Here is a 24,280-nt window from a genome sequence, read left to right as displayed (position 1 = left end):
AGTGTGAGCCTCTTGAAGGCAGGAAGCATCTGACTTTCTACAGAATCCATTGGGTCTGGCACAGCACCTGGGGCAGAGTGAGTGCTCAGTGTGCAGTTGTGGAGGGTGATGAATGGATGGACATGACTTTGTTCAGCATTTGGCACAACTGTTTGGCCAAAAGGTTGTAACTTGTCCAGATCACTTATTTGTATGTGTATGCTAAATAAATTATTGTAGTAAAAAGTGTATAAAATTATGTGTAAAACTATATATATATTATAAATTATATACACACATATTTAGGATTACTAGGTTTTGTGTTCTTGGAAATACTACTTAAGCATGCGATTTTTAAACCATCAGGTATTGTTTTTTACTCTGTAGATAAAAGTAAGATGATTTTTCAAAGGTGATGCTTCATTTTTTAAATATTGAGAATATTTGAATTAACCTGTTAGGCAAGACTTAAGCAAAAGACATAGCATCTTCTCCAAATCTGCTCTGCTTTTTTAAATTAGTTAATTTAATTTTAGGTCATACCCTGAAGTCACCTTTTGCAAGACCTAGAAACCAATTAGAAGTTTATTTGTTTCCCCTGGTACTGGGATTGAACCCGGAGTACAGCCACAGCCCTTTCTCTTTTTATTTTGAGACAAGGTGTTGCTATTGCTCACTCTGGCCTTCACTTGCTGTCTTCCTGCCTTAACTCCTACACAGCTGGTAGTGCAGGTGTGCACCACCTCGCCCGGCCAACTGGGTGTTTTCTTGGATGGGAAAAGGTGTGACTAGATGTGATCCCAGGATGGGAAGGCTACAGGACAGAAATTAGGATTACCGGTTCATCTCGTCCTTGTTAGGGTCCCCTTCTGAGTCAGAAGAAGAAACTCCTGGAGAAATAAAAACAAGATGTGAGATTCTGAAGATGATAATTTCTTAAACCAGTTCCTCAACTGAATTTGAAGATCTATAGAATTTTAGACTTAGAAATGAACTCAGTGATTTTCTACCCTAACGTTCGATTTGACAAATGAAGAAACACACCCTAAGAAGTTGAAGGAGTTGCTCAAGGTCACATCTCTAGTTAGTGTTCAAGTTCAAATTAACTGGCCCAACACATGTGTAAATACACATTGTTTCTCCAGTGTGAGAAAATGAAAGTTTAAATAAGGACCAAAATGTATAATAGATATTGGGAAATAGGAAAAAAATGTTCAAATGGGAAGAGGAGCTGGGAGGAAGGAAGGGCAAAAGGAAAGAAGGGAAAAATGGGAAAAGAAGAAAAAAATAGAAGCAAAGTTCTTATAAATAAGGAGGGGACGAGGGGTTGAAGGGAAGGTAGGGAAGGGGGGAAAAAGAATCAAGTTATATCATGTACAGGTACAAATTCCCTATGATGAATGTGGTCACTATGTATACCTAAAATGTACTGATAAATTTAATTAATAAAAAAATTAACTGATCCAGTCTGATGTTTGAGTACGGAAAACACCTGCTGATGTCTTTGGACTGCAGAGAGACCTTTGCAGACATTCTCTGGTGTTCATAAGCACTCATGCTCCTGGCCTGTAAGACTGAATAAAAGAGGAGATTATGCTGGATTCCAAACATTGTAGGTGTAGGAGGCTGCCCTTCCGCCCTGTCCTAATATTAACACGTCCTTCTCCACCTTGACAGTGGGGGTGTTCGAAGTCCTGTTGCCACAAAGAAAAAAACCCCAGCAATCCAATCTCAGCGCTGCTACCAGGATCTTGATCCTGGATTTACTTCTCAAGATAGTGAATTCCAGGAAGATAAAACAGAGCTAAATTGGGAGGTATTTATTATACTCTGAATGCTTGGGATAAAAACATTCAACACGTTCCTATTCATATGCTTACTGAGTAAATGTTTATCAAATATTCACTATGTCCTTGGTATTATGTAAGGTTTTGGAGATTAAAAAATCATGAAACAGTCCTGGCCTTACAACTGAGTTGATAAATGGACATTGACACCACAATAATACAATAGGCAAATGCTGAGACCAAGGCATTTTAAGGTATTGTAGACAACAAAAGTGCTAAAGAATGTCCTTAGGAAAAAAACTCAGAGGATGACACAAAATAAGAATGAATGTTTATGTAGACACGAGGACCATAAACTGATGTCTTCCTTGAAATTAATCACAGCCAACGGACACTGATGTAGCAGCCTTTGAGATACTTCCAACCAGGGTCCCTGCTGCTACCTTGGTTCCCAGCTGTATACTCTCTCTCTTTTTTTTTTTTTGGTTTGTTTTTTTTTCCGGTACCGGGAATTGAACTCACGACCTTGTGCTTGCCAGGCAGGCACTGTGCCGCTGAGCTAAATCCCCAACTCCTCCCCAGCTGTATATTCTCCATCGGGAGCCAGAGTCACTCGGTTCAAACTGTCTGGCTCAGGCCCTCTGGAATTTCCCATCTCCTCAAGGTGAGAACCAAAATCCCTGCAGTGAGCTAGCGGTACTGACACACTCTCCCCTCCTATCTCCTCCGCCCCGCCCACCTGCACCTGCAGGCCGCCCATCCTGCTGCTTTCTCCCTGCCTTGCGCTGCACTGCTCACACTGGCCTCCACCTGGGCCCAGGGCCTCCGCGCCACTCAACCTGCTGATTCTCTGCCTAGCGCACCTTTCTCTTGCATATCCTTGTAGCTCACTCCCTTGCTTCCTCCAGACCACCATGCAAGTGTCATCCACAAGGTCTTCTCTGGCTACCCTGCCTAAAAATAGAGTCAACACACATGCGCATACACACATGCACACACACTCATACATGTACATATACAGTTCCTATCCACTGTTTGGCTATATCTTTCTTCTTTCTTTCTTTCTTTCTTTCACTCTTTCTTTCTTTTTTTCTTGAGACAGGGTCTCACTATACAGTTCAGGTTGACCTTGAACTCATTTTGTAGCCCAGACTGGCCTCAAACTTGTAATGATCCTCCTGCATCAGCTGTTTTGCTACTTCTTCTGCAGGTTTACTTATATCTATGATCTTACATGCTTTATATATTTACCTCATTTGTTTCTCCCATTATAATGTACATTTACCAGCATAGGAATCTATGAATTTTTGTTTGCTGGGTTCATTGCAATATCTCCACTGCCCCAAAGGATGGTAGAATAGGCTCTTAATAAATGTTTATTTATTATAAATTTATGGCTTTATGTTTGGTTTGGTGTGGTTTTGAGAAAGGGCCTCATTAGGTAGTCTAGGATGGCCTTGAACTCACTGATATAGCCCAGCCTGGGCTCGAACTTGCAGCAACCCTCTTGTCTCAGCCTCTTGAGTGCTAGCATTACAGGTGTGTGCCAGCATCCCCCATTAAATTTATGCTCTACTAGTAATTATCACCTTTCAAGAGTATTTTTCTTTACCTTCTATATAAATCTCAGCGGAAGTTGAGTCTGTCCCATAGATGTTAGACGCAAAGCAAGAATAGCGCCCTGTGTCCTCTTCAAAGGCTTCAGCGATGGTCAGTGAGTGGAGGTTTCCTGCCTGGATGATCTGAATGTCTGGGGAATTTTCAAGTTCCTTGCCTTCACAATACCACCTACAACGAAGGAAATACGACCATTGGACACAACTGAAATACAAGCGAATAACGTAGACGGCTCCAGATACTTTCTAAGAAGAAAAGAGACTTAATAACAGACAGGGCTCCAGATATTTCCTAAGAAGAATGCTGCGGCAAATGTAATTTAGAGTCAGAACATTAAACAACCCATTGCTACACAATAGAAGAGTTGGCAGCAGTCAAACCACACTGACGCTCTACTCAGTAAATTGGAAAGTGACTCTTACTTAGAAAGATACACTGACAGGGCGCGAGAGGAGGCACTAGAGCCTCCCACGAGGAGCAGGCCTTTGCTGTGGAAGGTGGCTTCTCCTAAATGACCTTCTGTTCTCTACTACGCATTAAATAGCTCAGCTGGCAAGCGCCGAAGATACAGAAAGGGACTGCGAAGTGGGGCACACGTGTTCCCTGCCACGGAATTGCCTCTGCCCTAACCTAAAGAGAATGAATTTGCTGTTTCTTCCATCACTGGAGTAAGGAGGCTGGGTCATACTCTCCCAGGGGTGGCCCAACACTGGCAAATAACCTACCTTAAACATATTTCTATTATGATATTTTACTTTAATTCTATATACTTGAAGTTAGAAACTTACTATAGCATAGGATTTTCTTGGCCAAATGTTTATAAAAATAATTTTTACAAAGTTGTTTAAAATATAAGAGGTACTAAGAAAAAAGAAACACATATTAAATTAAATGGAAGTACCATCTTTCACTTAATAGATTGGCAGAAGTCAAAGGATGATTACGCATTGTTAGTGAGAATATAAAATGGCATAAGTCCCATGAAAGGAGTCTGGCAATACTGCCAGAATTACAAATGTGTTATTCTTGGACCCAAAAACCCACTTGTTGGAATCTATCATACAGATAGACTTGCACACACCTGAAATGATCCCTGTACAGGGTACTCAATAAAATATCAAAAGATGGGAAACAAATCAAATGTCCATCACTAGGGAACTGATAAACCACAATACAGCCACACAATGGGACACTCTGCAGCTCTAAAACAGAGAATCAGAAAGATCAGTATGTATTGATATGGAAAGGAACCTAACATATGTGGTAAATTTTAACACTACGGTAAAAAATAGGTGTTGGCATTCTGTAAGAAATAGGGCATTATGGGGCAGATTATGTCTCCCCTAAAGGGTAGGTTGAAGTCCTACCCGCCCCCCATACATGTGAATATGACCTAATTCAGAAATAACAGTCTTGCAGATGTAATGAAGTGAAGAGGTCGGTAGGATGGGTCGGTAGGATGGGTCAGTAGGATGGGCCCTAACCCAGTGAAACAAGGGTCTTTGTAGAGGATGAGAACCCATGTGAGACTGGAGCACCACGTGACGACAGAGATAGAGACCGGAGCAACATGGCTGCAAGCCAAAGCACACCACGGATCGACAGCCACCACTGGAGGCAGGAAGAGACCCAGCGTCTCAGCTGCAACACCTCCCTAGCGACACTTGATTCCAGCCTCATTCTCTCATTTTAAGTCACCCAGTTTGTGGTAATTTGTTGTGGCAGCCGTAGGAAACAGATACAGGGGGCAAGAAGTATGACATAGAGAAAACTAGAAAGAATAAAGTGAAAATCAAGTGTGGCTGCCTCTCAGGGTGAAGGGAAACAAGATGGACGACAACGGAGTGAGGCGTCTCATGCACCTCTTTTGTCATTTTCATTTTTTGGAAATAATAATTATTAATTGATATAATAAAAAGTAATTGAGTGGAGAGGTATTATAACTACTCAGGGTGAAAAACTCTGATAGTTACGTCTTCACTTCTGCCAGATCTGACTTCTCAGAGCTGTAGTTCCTCCTCCCACCCTCTACAAAGCAAAATGCTAAAGCATATTAAGGAAATCCCACCTGTTCATCTTCCCAACAGTCAAGTCGTTCTCCAGAGCCCCACAAATACGTCACGGTCACCCCCACATTCAGTCTCTGCTCAGGTTCTCTCTCTGAGATTCTCGCCTTTGCCTTTTGCAATTGCATATATAACTGGTCTACCCACACTGGGCTCAGATATCACCTCTTACATTTTACCACCAACTCTCAAAGATAGTTGTGTTTTCTAATTTCACCTTTTAAAAAAATACCTACACCATGTCATAGAAGACTCGGCTTTTATAATGTCTCCTATTGCTGTGTTTTGAAAATTTCTTTTTTGCTCTTCATTCATGCTTTTAGTTAACACAAATTAATGGCACTCAGTGTGAGAATTTCTCTGGGCTACGAATGCATTGACTGGCCAGACAGGGTTTGAGACGCCCCTGCGGCACCCAGTGCCTGGCACTTCTCCATCCACCCTCTCCTTGGGCCGTCTCGCCTCACCCTGAAGTTTCTGTTATCGCCTCTACTTGGGATAACCTCCCAAGCCTGCCTTTCCACCCGGACTCCTGCCACTCTTCCCTTCGGTGGTCTCTCCAGTCCATGAGCACACGGAGCTTGTCCTCACCGCAGGCTTTCTGTGCTTCCTGAAGTCCTCCTCCCCCAGATCTTCACACAGACAGGTCCCTCTCATCAGTCAAACCTCTGCTCAGACTCAGAGAGGACTCGCCGGGCCTGCTTCCAAGGGAGCCTCTTTTTCCATAATCCCTCTATGCCGTTACCTTCTTCTGTAATCGTCACAGCACTCCTTGCTATCTGAAATTATTTTATGTATTTACTTTGTCACATTTTGCTCCCTCACTGGATTGTGCAGCCCACAAGAGTGCACTCTCTCTCACTTACCACTTCAACTCCAGGACTACAACCGTGCCCTGGCACATGGCAGGTAGTCAGAAATTACCAAAAGACCAAATGATGGGAAAATTTAATAGTTAATATTTGGTGAGCATCAGGTGTGGTGGCGCATGCCTGTAATCCCAGCACTCAGGAGGCTGAGGCAGGAAGATCGGTGGGAATTTGAGACCAGCCTGGGCTACAAAGTGAGCTCAAGGCCAGCCTGAACTGTATAGCAAGACCCTGTCTCAAAAAAAACCAAAAAAAAAAAAAAAAAAAAGGGTGAGCATTTATTATTCCATCAAATTCTCAACCAGTCTCCATTTCTCTTGGGGCAGCAATAGTACGCTGAGCATACAGCAGCTGAGGTGGGCTCATAAATCTCCTTGAGCACAAATCTTACCAAGGCTCCAAGGAGCATGAGTGACCAAACCCTCACAGCATATCTCTGGTTCCAAATATAAACCCGGCATCCAATTCACTGTGACATACTCAGTGTGAGTTTATCTCTCCTCCCTTCCTGACATGCCCCTGAAAGGAGAATAAAGTAATTGTTTAAAGGTACAAAGTCATGAAAACAAAAAGGATAGGAGGGGAGACAATAGTTTCTGAGACCTCAGAGACTTCTGGAAGACAGAAAGCAGACTGAGAAGCCAAGAGTGGCAGTCCCCGCCTGTAATTCCAGTTCTTGGAGGTGGAGGCAAGACGATCACAAGTTCGAGACTAGCCTGGGTAACTTAGCAAGACCTTGTCTTGCTAAACCCAAACTGGTGCAAAATACAAGAGCAGGCTGAGAAGCTAAGAGAATTGAGAAACGTGCATACCAAGTGCCTATTTGGGGATATTAGTAAAAGAGGAAGCCAAATTGTACAGCAGAATCCCAGGAAGTTTTGGGATTTGGAGGGACAAAATTGCTAATTAAAAAGGAGATGGCATGGAGCTTGAAACAGGGAAATGGGTTACCATTTTGGAACATGAGCTTTGGCCCTCCCGTCAGGTCAGCTCCCCCATCTGTGCAGTCAGGGATGAGGGTGGAGCAAGCCCTTCCATACTGGAGAAGAATAAAGAGAGATTTGCTAAGGAATTTCTCTAGGGCAAAACAAACGGGCAGAGCGGCTCACTCGAGACTCAGCTGCCCGGCACAGAATATGTACAGGTTTCACAAACTGGAGAACTGAAGCAAATTTGTGATAGGACCATAGAACTTAGTGCACAAAAACAAACAGCAAAACCAAGACAACAAGCACAACAAGTCAACATAAAAAGTAGTACTTTCAGCCTTCCATATCTGTGGGACCCAATGTTTGCATTCAACCAACTACGGGCCCCCCGAAGAACATCTGGAAAAAGAATTGTGTCTGTGAATATACGCAGGCCTACTTGGGCCATTAGTTCCTAAACAATGCAGTATAACAACTACTAACATAGCATTTGCGTTGACTTAGTTATTATGAGTAATCTAGACATGACTGTAGGTATGGAAGGCCTGGGGTGTACTTGTTCGAGGGCTTGCCCAGCACGGGCCGGGCCCTTGCGTCAAACTCCATTACCAACCGAATAAAACCAGCAACGCCCCTATTTGGGAAGATGTGCACAGGTCATATAAAATAAAGTTTTACATAAGGGACTCACACTTCTGCAGAGTTTAGGAACCCTGGGGCAGTCCTGGAGCCCATCCCCTGCAGATATGGAGGGCCACTGCCCAAGCAAGGAAACACTCACTTCATGCTGCTAGGCCTGGTAACAAACAGTCACACAATAACAGGAAAATAAACATCAAAAACTTCTTAAACGCTGATCATACTGAGCTGGTGAACGAGGGAGAATGGCGGCGCGTCAGTGGAGGTTCAAAGCCAGGGCAGGGCAGAACAGGAAGTCTCTGCGAACAGCTTCCGTCCGCATGCCAAGCAACAGTAGTTTAAGCACACTCCAGCGGTTCCCAAAGTGCAGGCTACGTATGTGCAAGCGAGTGAGATTATTTGCCTTTCCACTTTGCTGACATTTACACCAGTGGAGCAAAAGTCACAATGGCTAAAGTTGCTGCTGCTCTAGCAGCACAGATTAAAGCACTGTCACAACCCTGACTGCGCTTCGGACCTTCCACCACTCTCACAGTAAGACACCAAACCCAACCAAAACAAAAACCAGTTTCTTAGTGAAGCAATAAATATCGGCACCTCTGTTAAATCTCAAACTTGAGTTCATGTCTTCAGAAATACTCTGGGTGGTGAACCGAGAAAGCAGAATACAGCATTTCTGGTGTACATGGAAGAGCGTTTGGGTAACACTTGGGCTGCGGGTGGAATCTGCTTAATGTAGGAAACAATATTTTAGCTTGAAAGAACGACTGGCAGACAAACTGATTATTCAGAAATGGGTATTCTGCAGACATTTCCTCAAAAACAAGGGAAGTAAGGCTGGCATTTCTGGTAAAAATAAAACACTTGTTGCCAGTGGGGAAAAGTGGACTTTCCATGAGAAATTAGGAAACGTGTATCCCCCACTATGAGTCCAGGGCTTCCCAATACTTAAAGACTTTTGGAGGAAATAAGTGATCTTAGAAAATGTGTTTTTTTTTATACTGTGTAGTCAAATGTGTTGCCTTTTTGAAGATCAGCATTACATATTTATTTTCCAAATGACCGGTGTGGAATGTTACCCGCTTTAATTTCGGGATGGACCAATGCGTGTGGGTACGGCAGAGGACAACAACGCATCGCTGCGGTTTCAGATTTTGCACGGCAACCAACCTTCAGGAAGCTACCGCCAGCTGAATGTTGGCGTGGCACGAAGTGAGAAGTGTCACAGTGGTCCAAGGAGGCCGTTATAACACTCTTTCTGTTTTCAGCTGTGTGTGCGTGTAAGGCTGGATTTGTTTCATTAACTTCAACCTGAACAACAAAGTACAATAAACTGAATGCAGAAGCACATATGAGAATCCAGCAGAAGTCTAATCCAGGTGCTAAAGAGATTTGCAAAAAAATATAAAATTCTGCTATTCTTTTCATTTTGCTACTCCATTCCTTTTTTGCCTTGGAAAACAGTTTTTCCTCCTAAAGTTATTTGTATTAGTAGATTTATTACTCTTACTTAAAAACAAATGAGAAAATATTTGAAACATTTCTCAGTTTTAATTTTTAATATGATAACTATAGCTCACTTAAACAAAAGCTCTCTTGGGCTTCAATGGTTTTTATAACTGTATGGGGTCCTGAGAACCCAAAGTCTGAGAATCACTGGTGTATTATTCAGAAATTTAGAGGGGAATTACTAGGAAACTGCTAAGAGAGTTGAAAATGATCTGTTCTTTACTACTACTTGAATTTTTGAAAAATGCAGTTCTATTTATTTGCTAAAACAAATATAAATGGCTATTTCAAAACAAAGAAATACTTTCCCTCATATAAACATTACAGTGTTACTGCAATTCTTTAGCTAAGATTTTTTATCCTTACCAAAATGAGAGGGAATCACCCACAGATAATCTGACAGCCAGAAGGAGCTAAGTGGGATGATTCGGATGCCTGCACTCTGTCAGAAGCGGTGTGCAGCCTCTCACATGGCCAGGACAGCCTCAGCCAGGCCAGGGAACAGTCAGTGACAGCACCTCTGGCTTCAGCCCCGTGGCCTCTGAGAAGTAACACGCTGGCCAGGCTGCCTGCCGAAGCGGCACTGAGTTCCTGCAGCTACTCCGACGACGTTGAGGTGGGAGGAAAACTGCTCCTGCACGTCCCTCTGTGTCACACAGACGCCCTCTCAGCTGCGTGGTCTGAGGACGCCAAATCCTCATGACACCGACAGGACGGAGCAGGAGCCGGGTGTGAGTCACGGCCAGCAGAAAGGAGTCAGTGGCCTGGGCAGCGGGCAGGGCCCAGCGACAGAGAAGACCCCGCCTCTGCTGCACGGGCATAGCGTGCGTCAGCAGGTCTGCTCATTCGGCCAACTTCCCTGCTGGGGAAATGGGGCACCGAGGAGACACATTTTTCGGAGTTTAATTGGAGTTTTTGGCTGTGTACACCATTCTGCTGTGAGGCTCCTGTTTCATCTAAAATATGACTTGGGTAAATGTTATGACTCATTGTTTTAGCACATTAACAACTTCTAAATGTATTTGAATGTGCTACTCTGACTCACCAGTACGAATGCTCATTAAGAGTGGGCTCTGAGAGCCCTCCCTTAGCCCTCCGGCCCCTCCAAAGCCTCTGTCTTCCACTGTCCTCTCCCCTGGAACCCTGTTCTCTTCCTTTGCAGAACCTACACATCATTTATAGTTATACATTTATTCAGATGTTTATTAGATGAATGTCCCTGTCTCTCCCTTACAATAAACACCACAAAGGCTAACAGAGCTCCAAGTTAGAGTGGATCTTGTGACACAGTTTGGTGTTCTGTGCGTCCTATTTGGCTGCCTATGAGTTAACAGCTTTTTATGTCCACTAGCAAGTTTCAGTCACAGGAGGGGGATGCTAAGAGAGAGGACAGCTCCATGCTTCAGGTGTTGTTAAATTTATTGAGTTCTTCTGGGTGGAAACTTGCTGGTAGTTTAAGAAAAGCATAAATAAGCAACTGTCTGATATTAGGATAGCAAGACCACCCCTTCCCATATAGCCAAAGACAGGGTGAGTAAATGTGAAGATGAAAATAATGCCTAAAATAATTTTTTTAAAGACTAGAGCCAGGCGTGGGGGTGCACACCTGTAATCCCAGCACTTGGGAGGCTGAGGCAGGAGGATCGTTGTGAGTTCGAGACCAGCCTGGGCTACAAAGTGAGCTCAAGGCCAGCCTGGACTGCATAGCGAGAACCTGTCTCAAAAAGACCAAAAAATAAATAAATAAAATAAAGACTATATTACTTTGGGCTGGGCTGGCCGGAAACTTTCTATTGTTTCTTTTGAGGAATCCTTCATTTTTTCATCTCAGTGTATTTATTATTTCATAATTTACTTATCTATAAAATTATCATTTATTATTGTTTCCTTTTATCTTGACTAGTATATAGTACGGCAGGGAACTTGGCTTTGTTTATAAGGAATCCGAGTACCTGGCCTAGTTCCTGCCGCACAGTGAGTGCTGGACAAATTGTTACGGAGTGAACAAACAAATGAATGTTTTAGTTTTCACCGAGTCCCTGTACTTGAGTCTTTCTGTGCTGGGTGTTATAAAGTATAATTTCTTTTCTGTTGTTTGCTACATTAAATCTTTCAGAATCAATTCTGCTACTTGGGAGCCTTCAGACTGCTGGTTTTCCTTAGCTGTTTGTAATCCTTGCTTGCTATGGGATTGTTACAGGGTTACAGGAGGTTGATCCCCACTGGGAGAGAGAGGCAGGCCAGGGTTTCAGGTAGGCGTACACTGTACCAGCGTTCTTCTGACTATTGTTAGCTAACTGGGACACTGCCCCGCCTCTCCCTGCACTAAGGGCTGCGCTTGGTGGTTGGCCCAGCAGGAGAACAGGAGGTGCTGACCTACAGGGCTCCCCTGAACGCAGTTCCCAGATGAATCACCTGTCTGTGCTGGGACTCTTTCCTATGTATTGTGCCTTTTGCCTTCAAGTCTGGAGCATGCCCAAAAGAGTTTCCAGCTCCACAGTGGTCTTCTCTGGGTTATTATTAGGACTTTTTGTTTGTTTTTTTGAGACTGGGTCTTGCTTATGTAGCCCAGGGTGGCCTCAAACTCACAGCAATCCTCCTGCCTCAGCCTCCCAAGTGCTGGGATTACTGGCATGTGCCACCAGGCCCAGCTATGACTTGGATTTTAGATTTCCTTATGTATCAGTTTCCTTCTGAATAGAGGCATATTTACTATGAAACCAATGAAGATTTAGGTTTCTAAGCTGGGGCTGTAAATCAGTGGTACAGCACTTATCCACTGATTTATGGACAAAGCAAAGCAGAGCAAAGCAAAGCAAAGCAAAGCAAAGCAAAGCCCAGCCAAGCCAAGCCAAGCCAAGCCAAGCCAAGCCAAGCCCTGAATTCCAGTCCCAGTATCACCACCACTAAGAGAGAGAGACAGAGAGAGGGAGACTGTGTATTCACAGTTTGTGTTATGTTACAGAGGCCCTTCCAAATTATACATTACTATACCAGGTCCACAAAACTTAGATATGTCCCTTCCATATGGAACTTCTGCATTTTGGGAATTTCTAAAAATTTCAGATTTATACATGGCATTTTGCTGTCTTTCAGTTGGTCTTGGGTGTTGGAAGGGAAAGAGCCTGTGCTTACCGACTATTTTGATGATTCTCTTCCCATAGTTAGCTCACCTCTAACTGGCTTTCTGTGCTCATCACTCTCTTCAAACTGCCCTTCCTGCAGTCCCCGGCAGCCTCCCTAGCATGTAATATTTTCCAGATTTCATCCTACTTGCCTCTAGCACTCAGCGTAATTAACTTCTTTTGTGAAGCAACTCTTCTGTTCTAAGATCACCTCCATTCTCCTCCTGCCACTTAAAGTGCATCTTCCTAGAACAGTTTCCTTTGGGGACGTTTTCCTCATTGACTGAAATGTTAAATCTTGAATTTCCTTTGTGACACTGTCTAGCCAGGAGTTGGTACTCAAAAAATTCAACAGCTGACTCAGAATAGATGCCCCAGACAATTAGTAAGAGGCAAACCATAAAGAGATGCAAGGGTTGTACCAATTGCACTGCTCAAGTCATCCGGGGGCGATGGCTATTCTTTTCTGACAAAAGAATGAAAAAGATCATGGAGGCCAATTTCATATTCAAAGTGTAATAGTTCTAAGCAAAATTTTTTTTTGGTACCAGGAATCGAACTCAGGACTTTGCACTTGCCAGGCAGGCACTCGTGCCGCTGAGCTACATCCCCGGAACCTAAACAAAATATTAAAACTAAATCTGGAAATACATAAAAGATGATAGATTATGACCAAGTTATGTTTATGTTTGACTTCAAGTTTGGCTTTACATTATTCAGTTTAATATTATTTAACATTATTCAAATTTGTCTTACCAAAAGCAACATTCTTTACCATGTTAGCAAAGTAAGGGGAAAAGAATGACTTCAATAAATGCAGAAAAAATGTTTGGTAAAATTCAATATCCAAACTGGGGATAGAGCTCAGTGGCACAGCGCCTGCCTGGCAAGCATGGGTCGTGAGTTCAATTCCTGGTACAAAAGAAAAAAAATTCAATGTCCAAGCTGGGTGTGGAGGTACATGCCTGTCATCCCAGCACTCAGGAGGATGATGCAGAAGGTCTGTAGTGCGCTTGAGGCCAGCCTGGGCTGCACAGCGAATTCAAAGCCAGCCTGACCTACATATCTTAAAAAACCAAAAAGAACAACAAAAAATCAATATTCATTCATGATTTTAAAAATCCTACCCTTCCTAGACATAGAGGGCTTACAACAAAATTCCCTGTAAGGCTGAGACACTGAAAGCATTACTGCTAAGATTAAAAATAAGATTAGAGTACCGAACGTCACCGTTTCTGACTAACACTGTAGTTGAGGGCTTACCCAGCTCAGGAAGGTGAGAAAACAAAGTAGGAGTCAGAGGTACAGAAAGGGGCACGCTCAAAACAATGCACAGATAACAGTTCATGAACCTAGTGCCTACTGAGTGAGAAACGTTTCCCAAAGGAGAGTTAGTTCATGGATTAGCAAGGTTACAAAAGTCACCTGCGTTTCTCCATATAACATGGAATGTAAATTTTCAGAAAAGTAGCACAGACAATTGATAAAAATGAGATACGGGCTAGGAGTTTAGCTGGGTGGTAGAGCATGCTGAATCCCCACATGGAAAAAAAAGAAAAATTGTGAATAAAGCTAACTTAAGATATGCAAGATCCAGAGGAACAATTATGAATCTTTACTGAAAGTCATTAAATACCTAAAGAAATGGAAAAATATTCCATGCTTTTGAATATTAAAGCTCAATATTTTAAAGGTGTCAGATTCCCCTAAACTGATCTACAGAATCAATCCAATTCTAAAAATCTTGTTGGATATTTAAAACTTTTGCAGAATTTGATATGATAACCCTAAAACTTGTAGACCAAGAGAGCCAAAATTTCTTAAAATTGGAAATAAAGAGCTAACCATATAAAAGTCTATTATTAAAATAAGATAAATAAACCATAGGAAAAAATGGAAAGCCCAGAAGTAGACACACAAGTTCATGGAGGGTTGAAGGTACAACAGTTTGTCACTAGAGATCAGCAGGGAACAGATGTACTTTTCCACAAACTGGTGCTGGAACAACTGCTTATCCAAATGATTTTATTTTGAGACGGGGTCTCGCTATGTATGTCATGCTGCCCTTGAACTCACGGCGATCCTCCTGCCTCATCCTCCCAAGTGCTGGGATTACAGCCGTGTGCCACCATGCCCAGCTTCCTATTTACTTTGAAAAAGAAAAAAAAGGATTCTTGTCTTTACACCATCCCCCAAAGTCAACTTTAAGTGGCTTGAAAAGATAAATGTGAAAGGCAAAATTTAAAACCCTGTATTTTGGGGGAGTATTGAGAATTGAACCCAGGGTTCTGTGCATGTGCTTTACCACTGCACCAGTCCTTCATCTTCTCCTTTTTTTTAAAAAAATTTGAATCAAATTCTTGCTAAGCTGCTCAGGCTGTCCACGACCTTACTATTCTCCTGCCTCAGCCTCCTGAATAGCTAAGACAACAGGTGTACACCACCATTCCTGGCATTATAAAGCCTTTAGAAGACAATATACAAGAATATCTTATTTATTTTGAGGCCAGAAAGAATTTCTTAAACTAGACACAGACTACAAAAACCAAAACCATAAAATCAAAATTAACTCATTTTGATACTACAGTTAAGAACATCTACTTATCAAAATATATCATAGAGAAAACAAAAGACAAATCAAAGTAGGAAAGGCTATTTTCATAAAATATGTCATATGATTAGCATCCTGAATATTTTAAAAGTCTTACAAATCAATAAGAGGAGAAAAATCCAATAGAAAATATAAACATGCCTGTGATGGGGTTGGAGATATAGCTCAGTGGCATAAATGCCTGTCTGGTAAGCACAAGGTTCTGAGTTCAATTCCCAGTAACAAAAAAAATTTAAAAATAAAATAAAATAAAATAAATTTAATTAAAAAAATGTCTGTGATGGAAAATGAACCCCGAATAGTCAATAAACATGAAAAAAATGTACAGCCTTATCCATAATTATGGAAATGGACATTAAAACCTGACTGAGATAATGCTCCATGCCCACTGATTGGTAAAACTTAAAATATCAATAATATAGAACCACCAAAACTCTTACATGATGTTGGGAGGAAAGTAAATTGAAACAAATCTTTGGAAAATAAATTGATGTTATTATTATTATTATTATTATTATTATTATTATTATTATTTTGGTACCAGGAATCAAACTCAGGACCTTGCACTTGCCAGGCAGGCACTGTGCCTCTGAGCTACATCCCTGGCCCCAGTTTGGTGTTATTATGAAGCTGAAGCTACATATTGTCTGCCAATATGCCTAGACATGTTCAGACACCAGGAAAGTGTGTTAGAGAATTTAAAATGTCACTAGCCACGCCGGGAATGACCCTGGAGCAACCCAAATGTACATCTATAATATAATAACCTAGGTGTGCAGTAAAAATTCTGTGTAGCAATGAAAATGATTGCATTGGCTTTACATGTACTTTTAAGGGGGAAAAGTAGAATACAGATGTTTTGGTTCCATTTTGAGAAACACATAAATCACATAAACTCACTATTTTTTAAAAAAAGATTTTATATTTACTTATTTTTATTTACTAATTTTTGAAACCTGGTATCATGGAAACGTTAACCCTCCCTGCATGAAGTAGAGGGACCAGCAGGGTGACCCCGCTTGGCCTTGGTGGGTCACACCTTGGTAAGAGGTGGCGGCCTCATCCCCGTCCTGACGCAGGTGGCCCAAGGGGGCTCTGCAAGTTCACCTGTCCAGCACTGCGCCATGTGGCGCTGAGGCTACGGCCCAGGGACGTGCTCTGCCTGGATGGCAGAATCTGGCCTCACCTCAGACTGTTTCCTCCTCACTCTCTGTCTTGGCTACACCACCTCCTCAACAGCTGCCTTACTCCTCAAGGGCTCCAGAGTTTCCATTCCCTCAGCCTACAAAGCTTTTCTCACAACCTGCCGTGCTGAGCGAACTCGGAGTCATTCTTTTTTTTTTTCCCCCTCTATCTTTTTTGAGACAGGATCTCGCTATGCAGTTCAGGCTGATCTTGAGCTCACTTTGTAGCCCAGGCTGGCTTCGAACTCACAATGATCCTCCTGCCTCAGCCTCCTGACTGCTGGGATTACAGGCATGTGCCACCACACCCGGCTTTTCGGAGTCATTTTTGATGCTTCAGTTTTAACACTACTGTCCAGGAAAACCTTCTTTGACCTAACTCACGGTGGTAAGAATGTGACTTTCCCTGGAGTTTTGTCCATTGTCTGTGTCATTACAGACTTTAAGCCACACAAGGGCAGAGAATGTACTCGCTTCTTTCCTGCTTGAACCTCAGAGCTCACAATGGTGCATGGCACATGGACAGGCACTGAACATTCATTGGCTGAGTGAGTGAATCTAGATTTCCCCAAAATGTAGAAGAAAAAGTCCCTAAATTATATAATTTGAAATTCTCCTGTATCACTGAAAGTATTCTTTTTCTTTAGAGCTATGCTGTCTCATTTTTGTTCCCTTGGCACATGGCCAGAAGTAGCAATAGCAAAACTCAGCGGTCACCACCGACACCTGTATCTGTGAAAAGGTGAATGTATCTTGCCTCAGCAGGTTGTATACAAGGAAATGTACAGAGCCACCCACTGAGCATTCCTGGAAAAGAATCTGGAGTCGAGGTACGGAAAGGGATCTCGGCCACTTGCTGTGGATTCCTGCAGACCCTCTTGTGGGTGGGTCATGCATGAATGCCTTTCATTATGCAAGACAACGCTGCCAAAGAAAGGACGCCTGAGGTTAACAAGCTTTCAGAAATGCTACCTTCAGTCAGACAGGGTCCCAATCTACTGATTAAACAATACCTATCCAATTTACTTGGAAATCAATAGTATAAGCAAAAATGATATTTCAACTTGATAAATCAGCTGGGGTTACACAAACATGAGTAAAATTCAGGATTACACATGGGAGCATATATAGTTGCCCAGCATTCTTATCTTTTCTTGGTAAAGTAGCTAAAATGTTACTTTCTTTATTACGTGTGGTGCTCCCATATAGTAAATTGAAATAACTCATTATTTTACTGTTTTTTATTTTTATTTTATCTTATTTTATTTTATTGTCTTTTTTGAGACAGGGTCTCACTATGCAGCTCAGGCTGGCCTTGAGCTCACTTTGTAGCCCAGGCTAGTCTTGAACTCTCAACGATCCTCCTGCCTCAGCCTCCCAAGTGCTGGGATTACAGGCGTGCACCACCACGCCCAGCTATTTCACTATGTTTTAAAAAGACTCTTCTGGATCAAAATCTCTGCTCCTGAAATGGAAATGCCTCAGGACCCTGGCAAGCAACTGGGTAGGGCTCCAAGCTCTATTCACCCACCCCTTCAACCCCAATAACACGAGCTTTACCTTTGAAATATTTGTGTGTGTATGTGTGTGCACATGACATGTACTGGGGTAATATGTGATGAATTTGAGGGGACCGTTACTGCTAAAAGAAGGTTGGAAAATACTCTTCCATTCCAGCACTGGGCTGAACCAACAACTAGAAATCGGTTTTAAGTGTTACCTGTACACACAGTCCCTCTGCAGGTATCAGGAACCACAAGGACTACCCTCTGTCAAGAACGCAGGCTGTGAACACACAGCCCTACCTGGATTCCAGCTGATCTGCAAAACAAGCCTGAACTTATCTGCTTTACTTTTAAGGTTCTTCAAAACCATCTGGCTTCCAGTTAGGTCAGTCTCTCGCCGTTGTATAAACATATTCTTACAAAGTAGGGTTTGCACCTCTGTAAATGTGTGGAGGTGACCTGGCCTGAAAGGACTCCTCTCCCGTGACCTCCTCAAGGGCACCTCTACTATTTCCTGACCTTGTTACCCCCGACCTCAACGTAGCCAAGTACTTGCGTCTTCCCAAAAACACTTGTCTCCGGGCCTTTGGATCCTTTTTTGTTTTTTGCTTTTGTTTCTTGAGATGGTGTTCTGCTATGTTGTTCAGGCTGACTTCAAGCACATGGCAATCCTCCTGCCTCAGCCTCCCGAGTCCTGGGATTACAGGTGCACACCACCCAGCTTGAATTCACTGTGGTTGAGAAGTGGGAGGGACGAGTCCTTGAAAGGTCTGTTTTGCTTCGCTCTGTTTTGAACCAGTCGATGTCCAGACACAAGTGGGTTGGAGCAGGACTAACCTAAACTGTGTGTGCTGCAACTGGAGTGCTCCTGGCTTCCCGGGCTGAGGGTGGTGTGGAGCGGCGTCTGCCAGGCTGCTGGAGGGACGCGTCTCTGATGGACCTCAGCAAGTTCACCAGGCTTGGTTAGAGAAGGGCAGGTGCCGCCCTGTGTCCTTTGGTTCCAGCCTATCCCACGTCTTAGACCAACTATCTCACTCCTAGTTTAAATCTAAATTAAAGTTTTTGTTTTCCTGTTGCTTCTTTAAAAAAAACAAAACAAAACAAAAACAAAAACAAAAACACACAGACAGAGCCCACACCCCCTCTCCTAAAGGAAGAAGACACTCATCAGTGACGAATAACAGCTGCAGTGGGGCAGCCCGAAACTACACTTCACCATCAGGGGCAGAGGCTGCGGGTCAACCCCGCGGCTGCACTCTGCAGTTAGAGACACTTCCCTGGGCGGAGCTGCAGTCAGGGTTTGGGAGGACAGCTTTCCCTGCTGGTTTCCTGCATCCCTGAGTGACCGGTGTGGAACAGCAGCTGTGCCACCTACTCAAGATCGAGGCAAAAGCAGCACACCTCTGTCTTCAAGGAGGTCCGCTGGTAACCTGACAGTGAAATCTCTAGGCCATTGTGTGAGTAACAGTTTATATGCCTTAAGCTGCTTTTTGTTTTGTTTTATTTTTTTGTGACAGAATCTCTCTCTGTAGCCCAGGCTGGCCTTGAACTCAAGGCAGTCCTCCTGCCCCACCCTCATGGGTGCTGGAATTACAGGTGTGAATCATTGTGTTTGACTCACTCTATGCTGCTTTTAAAAGTAAAACATAAAACAGGACTTTGTTTGGGCCAAATCTCTTGAATTAATGTGCATATATAAATAAAAACACCATTGTTAATATTAATACTATTATTGTCCTCATTTTGATTTTTTTTTTTGCAACCGGATTTTGCTGTGTATTCCAGGCTGGCCTTACACTCATGTAGCCCAAACTGGCCTTGAACTTGTGGCAACCCTCCTGTCTCAGCCTCCTGAGTGCTGGACTGCAGGTCTGTGACACCATGCCTGGCTTATTGTCCTACAGTGTGACTATTTCATAAGAAAAGGGGAGGACACTGAGGAAAAATGTGATGTAATAAAGTCACATTTTAGTGATAATTAAGTGTTAGGGAAGCACAGTAACTCTTACAGGACTTTAAATACCAGCAATCTCTACAAAATACAAACCACATTATTCCCATGTTATTATAATATTAGAGATAGCAAATGCACCCTGCTTAAAGCTGGTTCCAAGCTTTGTGGGACCATAAGTATGGACAGGATCTGTGAAATATATACAGTAAAATGAGAACACAAAAGCAGGTGTGTTGCCCAGGCAAGTTAGGAGCCCTGAAGTGTATCTCATTGCCCTGACAGAAAAGCTGGCTATTGGGCCGGGGATGCAGCTCAGCAGCACAGTGCCTGCCTGGCAAGTGCGAGGTCGTGAGTTTGACCCCCAGTACCAAAGGAAAAAAAGATTAAAAAAAAAAAAAAAAAAAAGAAGAAAGGAAACTGTCTATGGAAGCTGCCTAAAAGATGAACATAGCCACTATTCCCCACTCACACTGTGGGAAGGCTTGAGGATTAGGGACAAGAGTGTTCTTTAAGCCAATAATTGAAAATTTATAGTAAATTTATTCCTTCCTTCCTTCTTTCCTTCCTTCTTTCCTTCCTCCCTCCCTTCCTTCCTTCCTTCCTTCCTTCCTTCCTTCCTTCCTTCCTTCCTTCCTTCCTTCCTTCCTTCCTGGAAATAGGGTCTCTCCAGGCAGTTCAGGCTGGCCTTGAACTCACTGTGAAGCCCAGGCTGGCCTTGAGCTCACAGGGATCCTCCTGGCTCAGCCTCCCAAGTGCTGTGACTATAGGTGTGTGCCACACCTGGCTATAATAAATTTAATACAGTTAAAATGAGTCTGTACATTCACCTAACTCATGTGTCTTGGTTACTTTTTTCCCATTGCTGAGATGAAATACCTGACACCCAGAATTAAGGAAGGAAAGGTTTATTGAGCTCACAGTCTGTGGAGGTTTCAGGCCATACTCGGCTGGCTCCAAAGCAGGGTGGCACATGTGAGCTCTAGAGGGCTCGAGTGACTCCACTTCTGGTGGCTTCCACGGCTTCTCTCTTCGGCCCACCTTGTTCCCTCCTTGCAGCTTTCCTCAGACCATCCACGTTCCTGGCTTTTCCAAACTTCTGAGGTCTCCAATGTACCTATTGCTTCACACTCACAGCCTCATACACTACCCTCTCAGGGGCACACTGCCTGGCCTCCCAGGCCTTCTGAAATCGAGGTGGAAGCCTTCTTAACCTCAGAACTCTTGCATTCTGTATGCACCTGAAACCAGTGCCACGTGGATGATACCAAGGTCTGCTGCCACCTGGAGCAGTAGCCAAGCTTTCCTCTCTTGGCCACAGGGGTCGAGTGCCTGGATCCCTGGGCACTCTGAATCCAATTCTGAGGAGCAAATGCTTTTTTTTTTTTTTTTTTTCTGGTACCAGGAATCAAACTCACGACCTTGCACTTGCCAGGCAGGTGCTGTGCCGCTGAGCTAAATCCCCAGCCCCTGAGGAGCAAATTCTCTATGCTGCTGCCATTCTGCAACCTGGTGCACTGCCGTCATTCTGGAACATGGTGCTCTGGGCTTCCTTCTCAAGGCAAAGTCTATCATCTTTACAGATTTGAGGGTGTAAAGGGAGGAGACTTGCTGCTTCTTGTGATGCCCTCAGGCCATCTTTTTGATTCTCTTTTTTCTTCTCAGCAATGAAGATCTCCTCAGTTCTATCTTTGCAGTCCACAGCTTTCCTGGAGCTTCCTTTCTGGCCAAACTCATAACATTTTAAATAATTCTGCTGGGCTTCTTGCTCTTGATTCTCAACATAAATCTGGCTAAATGCCCTCAACAACAGCCATGCCACCGCCTCAACATTTGACTGCCTTGAAATTTCTTTTGCCAGATTAATCAGTCCACTGCCCTTAATTTCAGTCTCAGGCAAAGTCTCTGGACATGAGCAAAATGCAGACAAACTTTCTGTCAATCCATAACATACATCATCTGGAGTCCAACAGCCAGTGCAGTCCTTCTTCCCAGCAGAAACCTCCCGGAACTTTAAAACCTCCTGGTCTTTACTGGCAGGATTTCTATCATCCTTTGGATGTTCTGAGCTCTGACCAGAATCTCCCATAAAGAAGAGCTGAAGGCATTCCAGCTCTACTCTTAGGTGACACCTCCAAACCTTTCCAAACTCTTCCCACAAGCCATTTCCAAAGGCTCTTGAACCACTTGAACCACATGCTCAGGTATAGTCACAGCAACAACCCCACTCCTTATACCAAATGTTATTTTGGTTATTTTTCTTTTGTTGCTGAGACAAAATACCTGATACCCAAAATTAAGGAAGGAAAGGTTTATTTAACTTACAGTTTGTGGAGGGTTTCAGTCCATACTCGGCTGGGTCCAAGGTAGGGTGGCACATGGCAGAGGGCAACAGTTCATGGTAGAAAACAGCAAAAAGCAGCAAGAGCAAAAGGAGGGAGGAGCAGCAGAGAGCAAGTCTCTTTCCCTTCCTTATACTGTATGCAAACTACCCATCCCAGGGCAGGTGTAGCACTCACACCCATAATCCCAGCATTGGACCATGGATCAATCACAAACTCTAGAAACCCCATGACTGCATGAGGCTTTGGGGGGACACCTAGACACAAACCATAATACCATGCCTTACTCTATCTGTAGTCCATCAGTCTCCATACTGTTACTTAGCTTTCTTGAAGAGTCAAAATATACCACAGGCATTCACTGAGTACAGATCTTAAAGGCAGAGTAAGTTCTTCCTAGGGAAATTTAGCATCCAAATTGAGACTTGTTGTAAGTATAGAATTCACACACTGGATTTTGAATCCCTGGTATAATGGGTAGAGTTAAAATATCTGATTAATAATTATTATATTAATTACATGTTGAAATAATATTTTTATAGACAACTCAATACATATATTTTTTTGGTACTGGGAATCAAACTCAGGGCCTTGCACTTGCCAGGCAGGTGCTGTGCTGCTGAGCTATATCCCTGGCCCAACACATACATTATTAATCTTAGTATTACCTAGTTCTTCTCACTTTTTAAAAATGTGGCACCAGGTATGGTGGTATACATCTGTAATCCCAGCCTTTAAGATCTGTACTCAGTGAATACCTGTGGTATATTTTGACTCTGGGAGGCTGAGGCAAGAGGATCACGAGTCTGAGCCCAGCATGGGCAGCTAAGCAACTAATGAAACCCTGCCTCAGAATAAAAAATAAACGTAGGCCTGGGGATGTAGCTCAGAATGAAGGTCCTGTAATCAACCCCCAATACTACACACATAAAAAGTGGCTACTAGAACATTTTTTAAAAAATTACTTTAGTGCTAGGGATTAAACCTAGGACCTCGTAAATACTCTCTAGAAACAGCTCTAGAAAAATTTAAATTACATACATAATTAGGATTATGTTTCTATTAAACAGAGTGGCTTTAGACACTGGCTGTTTTTCTCAAAGTGGTTATATAATTTTTGTAGTACTGAGGATTGAATGCAGGATCTTGGTATTGTGCTATATCTTCAGCCTGCTTTTTCTTTCCTTCTTTTCTTTCTCACTTTCTTTCTTGTTTATTTTAAAAAGAAAAGAACAAAAACAAAATAACAAAAACAAAGACAAAAACAAAACAACACAAAAACTATAAAAACGATACAGAATTTGAAAACAAGATGATAGGAAGTCAACAATGGTTGTTATCTTCAAAGTAGTTGCTTAGATTACCAGATACAGGTATGAAAGATCGATCAATTAAAGATTAGCTGTTCCTTTCAATAAACCAACAGAAATTAGTAGTATAACTATCTTAGCTATCTTGTGTGTGTGTGTGTTGCACAGTATCTATTGTACTTTTCAGTTTTATTTACTCTTTCAGGTTCTTACATTAGGGAGACAATACGGTGTTTACACATGCGGGTCTCATTTATTTCACTTATGAGTATGGGCTCTAGTTGCATCCATTTACCTATAAAATCCTCAAGTTTATCTTTCTTTACAGCTGAGTAATATTCCATTGCATGAAAACATCACATTTTTCTCATCCATTCCTCAGTTGATGGGCATTTGAGTTGTCTCCAAAATTTAGCTATGACAAATTGTGCTGCTATAAAGATGGGTGCACATATATCGCTATGATTCTTTCTCTCTGTTTCTTCCTTCTTTCTCTCTCACTGCGTAGTTGAGGCTGGCCTTGAACTCACTATGTACTTCAGGCTGGTCTCGAACTCATGGGATCCTCCTGCCTCGGCCTCCCAAGCGCTGGGATTACAGGCGCACGCCGCACCTGGCCGGGAGTATGTAAATTTTTCGGAGCCCCAAACTTAACGGTAACACTTAGAGAAGCCACGGTCCGCGGACCGCACTTGCCAAACGCCACTGCCGGGACGTTTTACCTGACTTGAGGCGGCGGGATTCCTACCACTACGCAGTCCAGCTGCACGCGGGACCCTTCAGGCACTTCCCTGCTCCGCAGCTTCTGCGCGAAGCGGGGCGCGCGCCCCAGCGGCTCCTCGCAGCGCGGGTCGCCG

The 24,280-nt window shown here is 43.1% G+C and overlaps 1 protein-coding gene across 1 annotated transcript in view; it reads right to left on the bottom strand.

The window, feature by feature from the left end:
- The window catches only part of Mypn (myopalladin), a gene marked incomplete in the record, with an annotated part of 83,973 nt that overhangs the window by 49,721 nt on the left and 9,972 nt on the right, over positions 1-24,280 (bottom strand). Inside the window, 3 exon segments of the mRNA XM_013514883.1 lie at positions 818-869; positions 3,379-3,554; positions 24,146-24,279. Of these exon segments, the coding sequence (XP_013370337.1) occupies positions 818-869; positions 3,379-3,554; positions 24,146-24,279 (362 nt within the window).

Source organism: Chinchilla lanigera, unplaced genomic scaffold, assembly GCF_000276665.1.
Source record: "Chinchilla lanigera isolate Chin_1 unplaced genomic scaffold, ChiLan1.0 scaffold00024, whole genome shotgun sequence".
NCBI lineage: Eukaryota > Metazoa > Chordata > Mammalia > Rodentia > Chinchillidae > Chinchilla > Chinchilla lanigera.
This window is presented reverse-complemented; position numbering and strand designations above follow the sequence as displayed.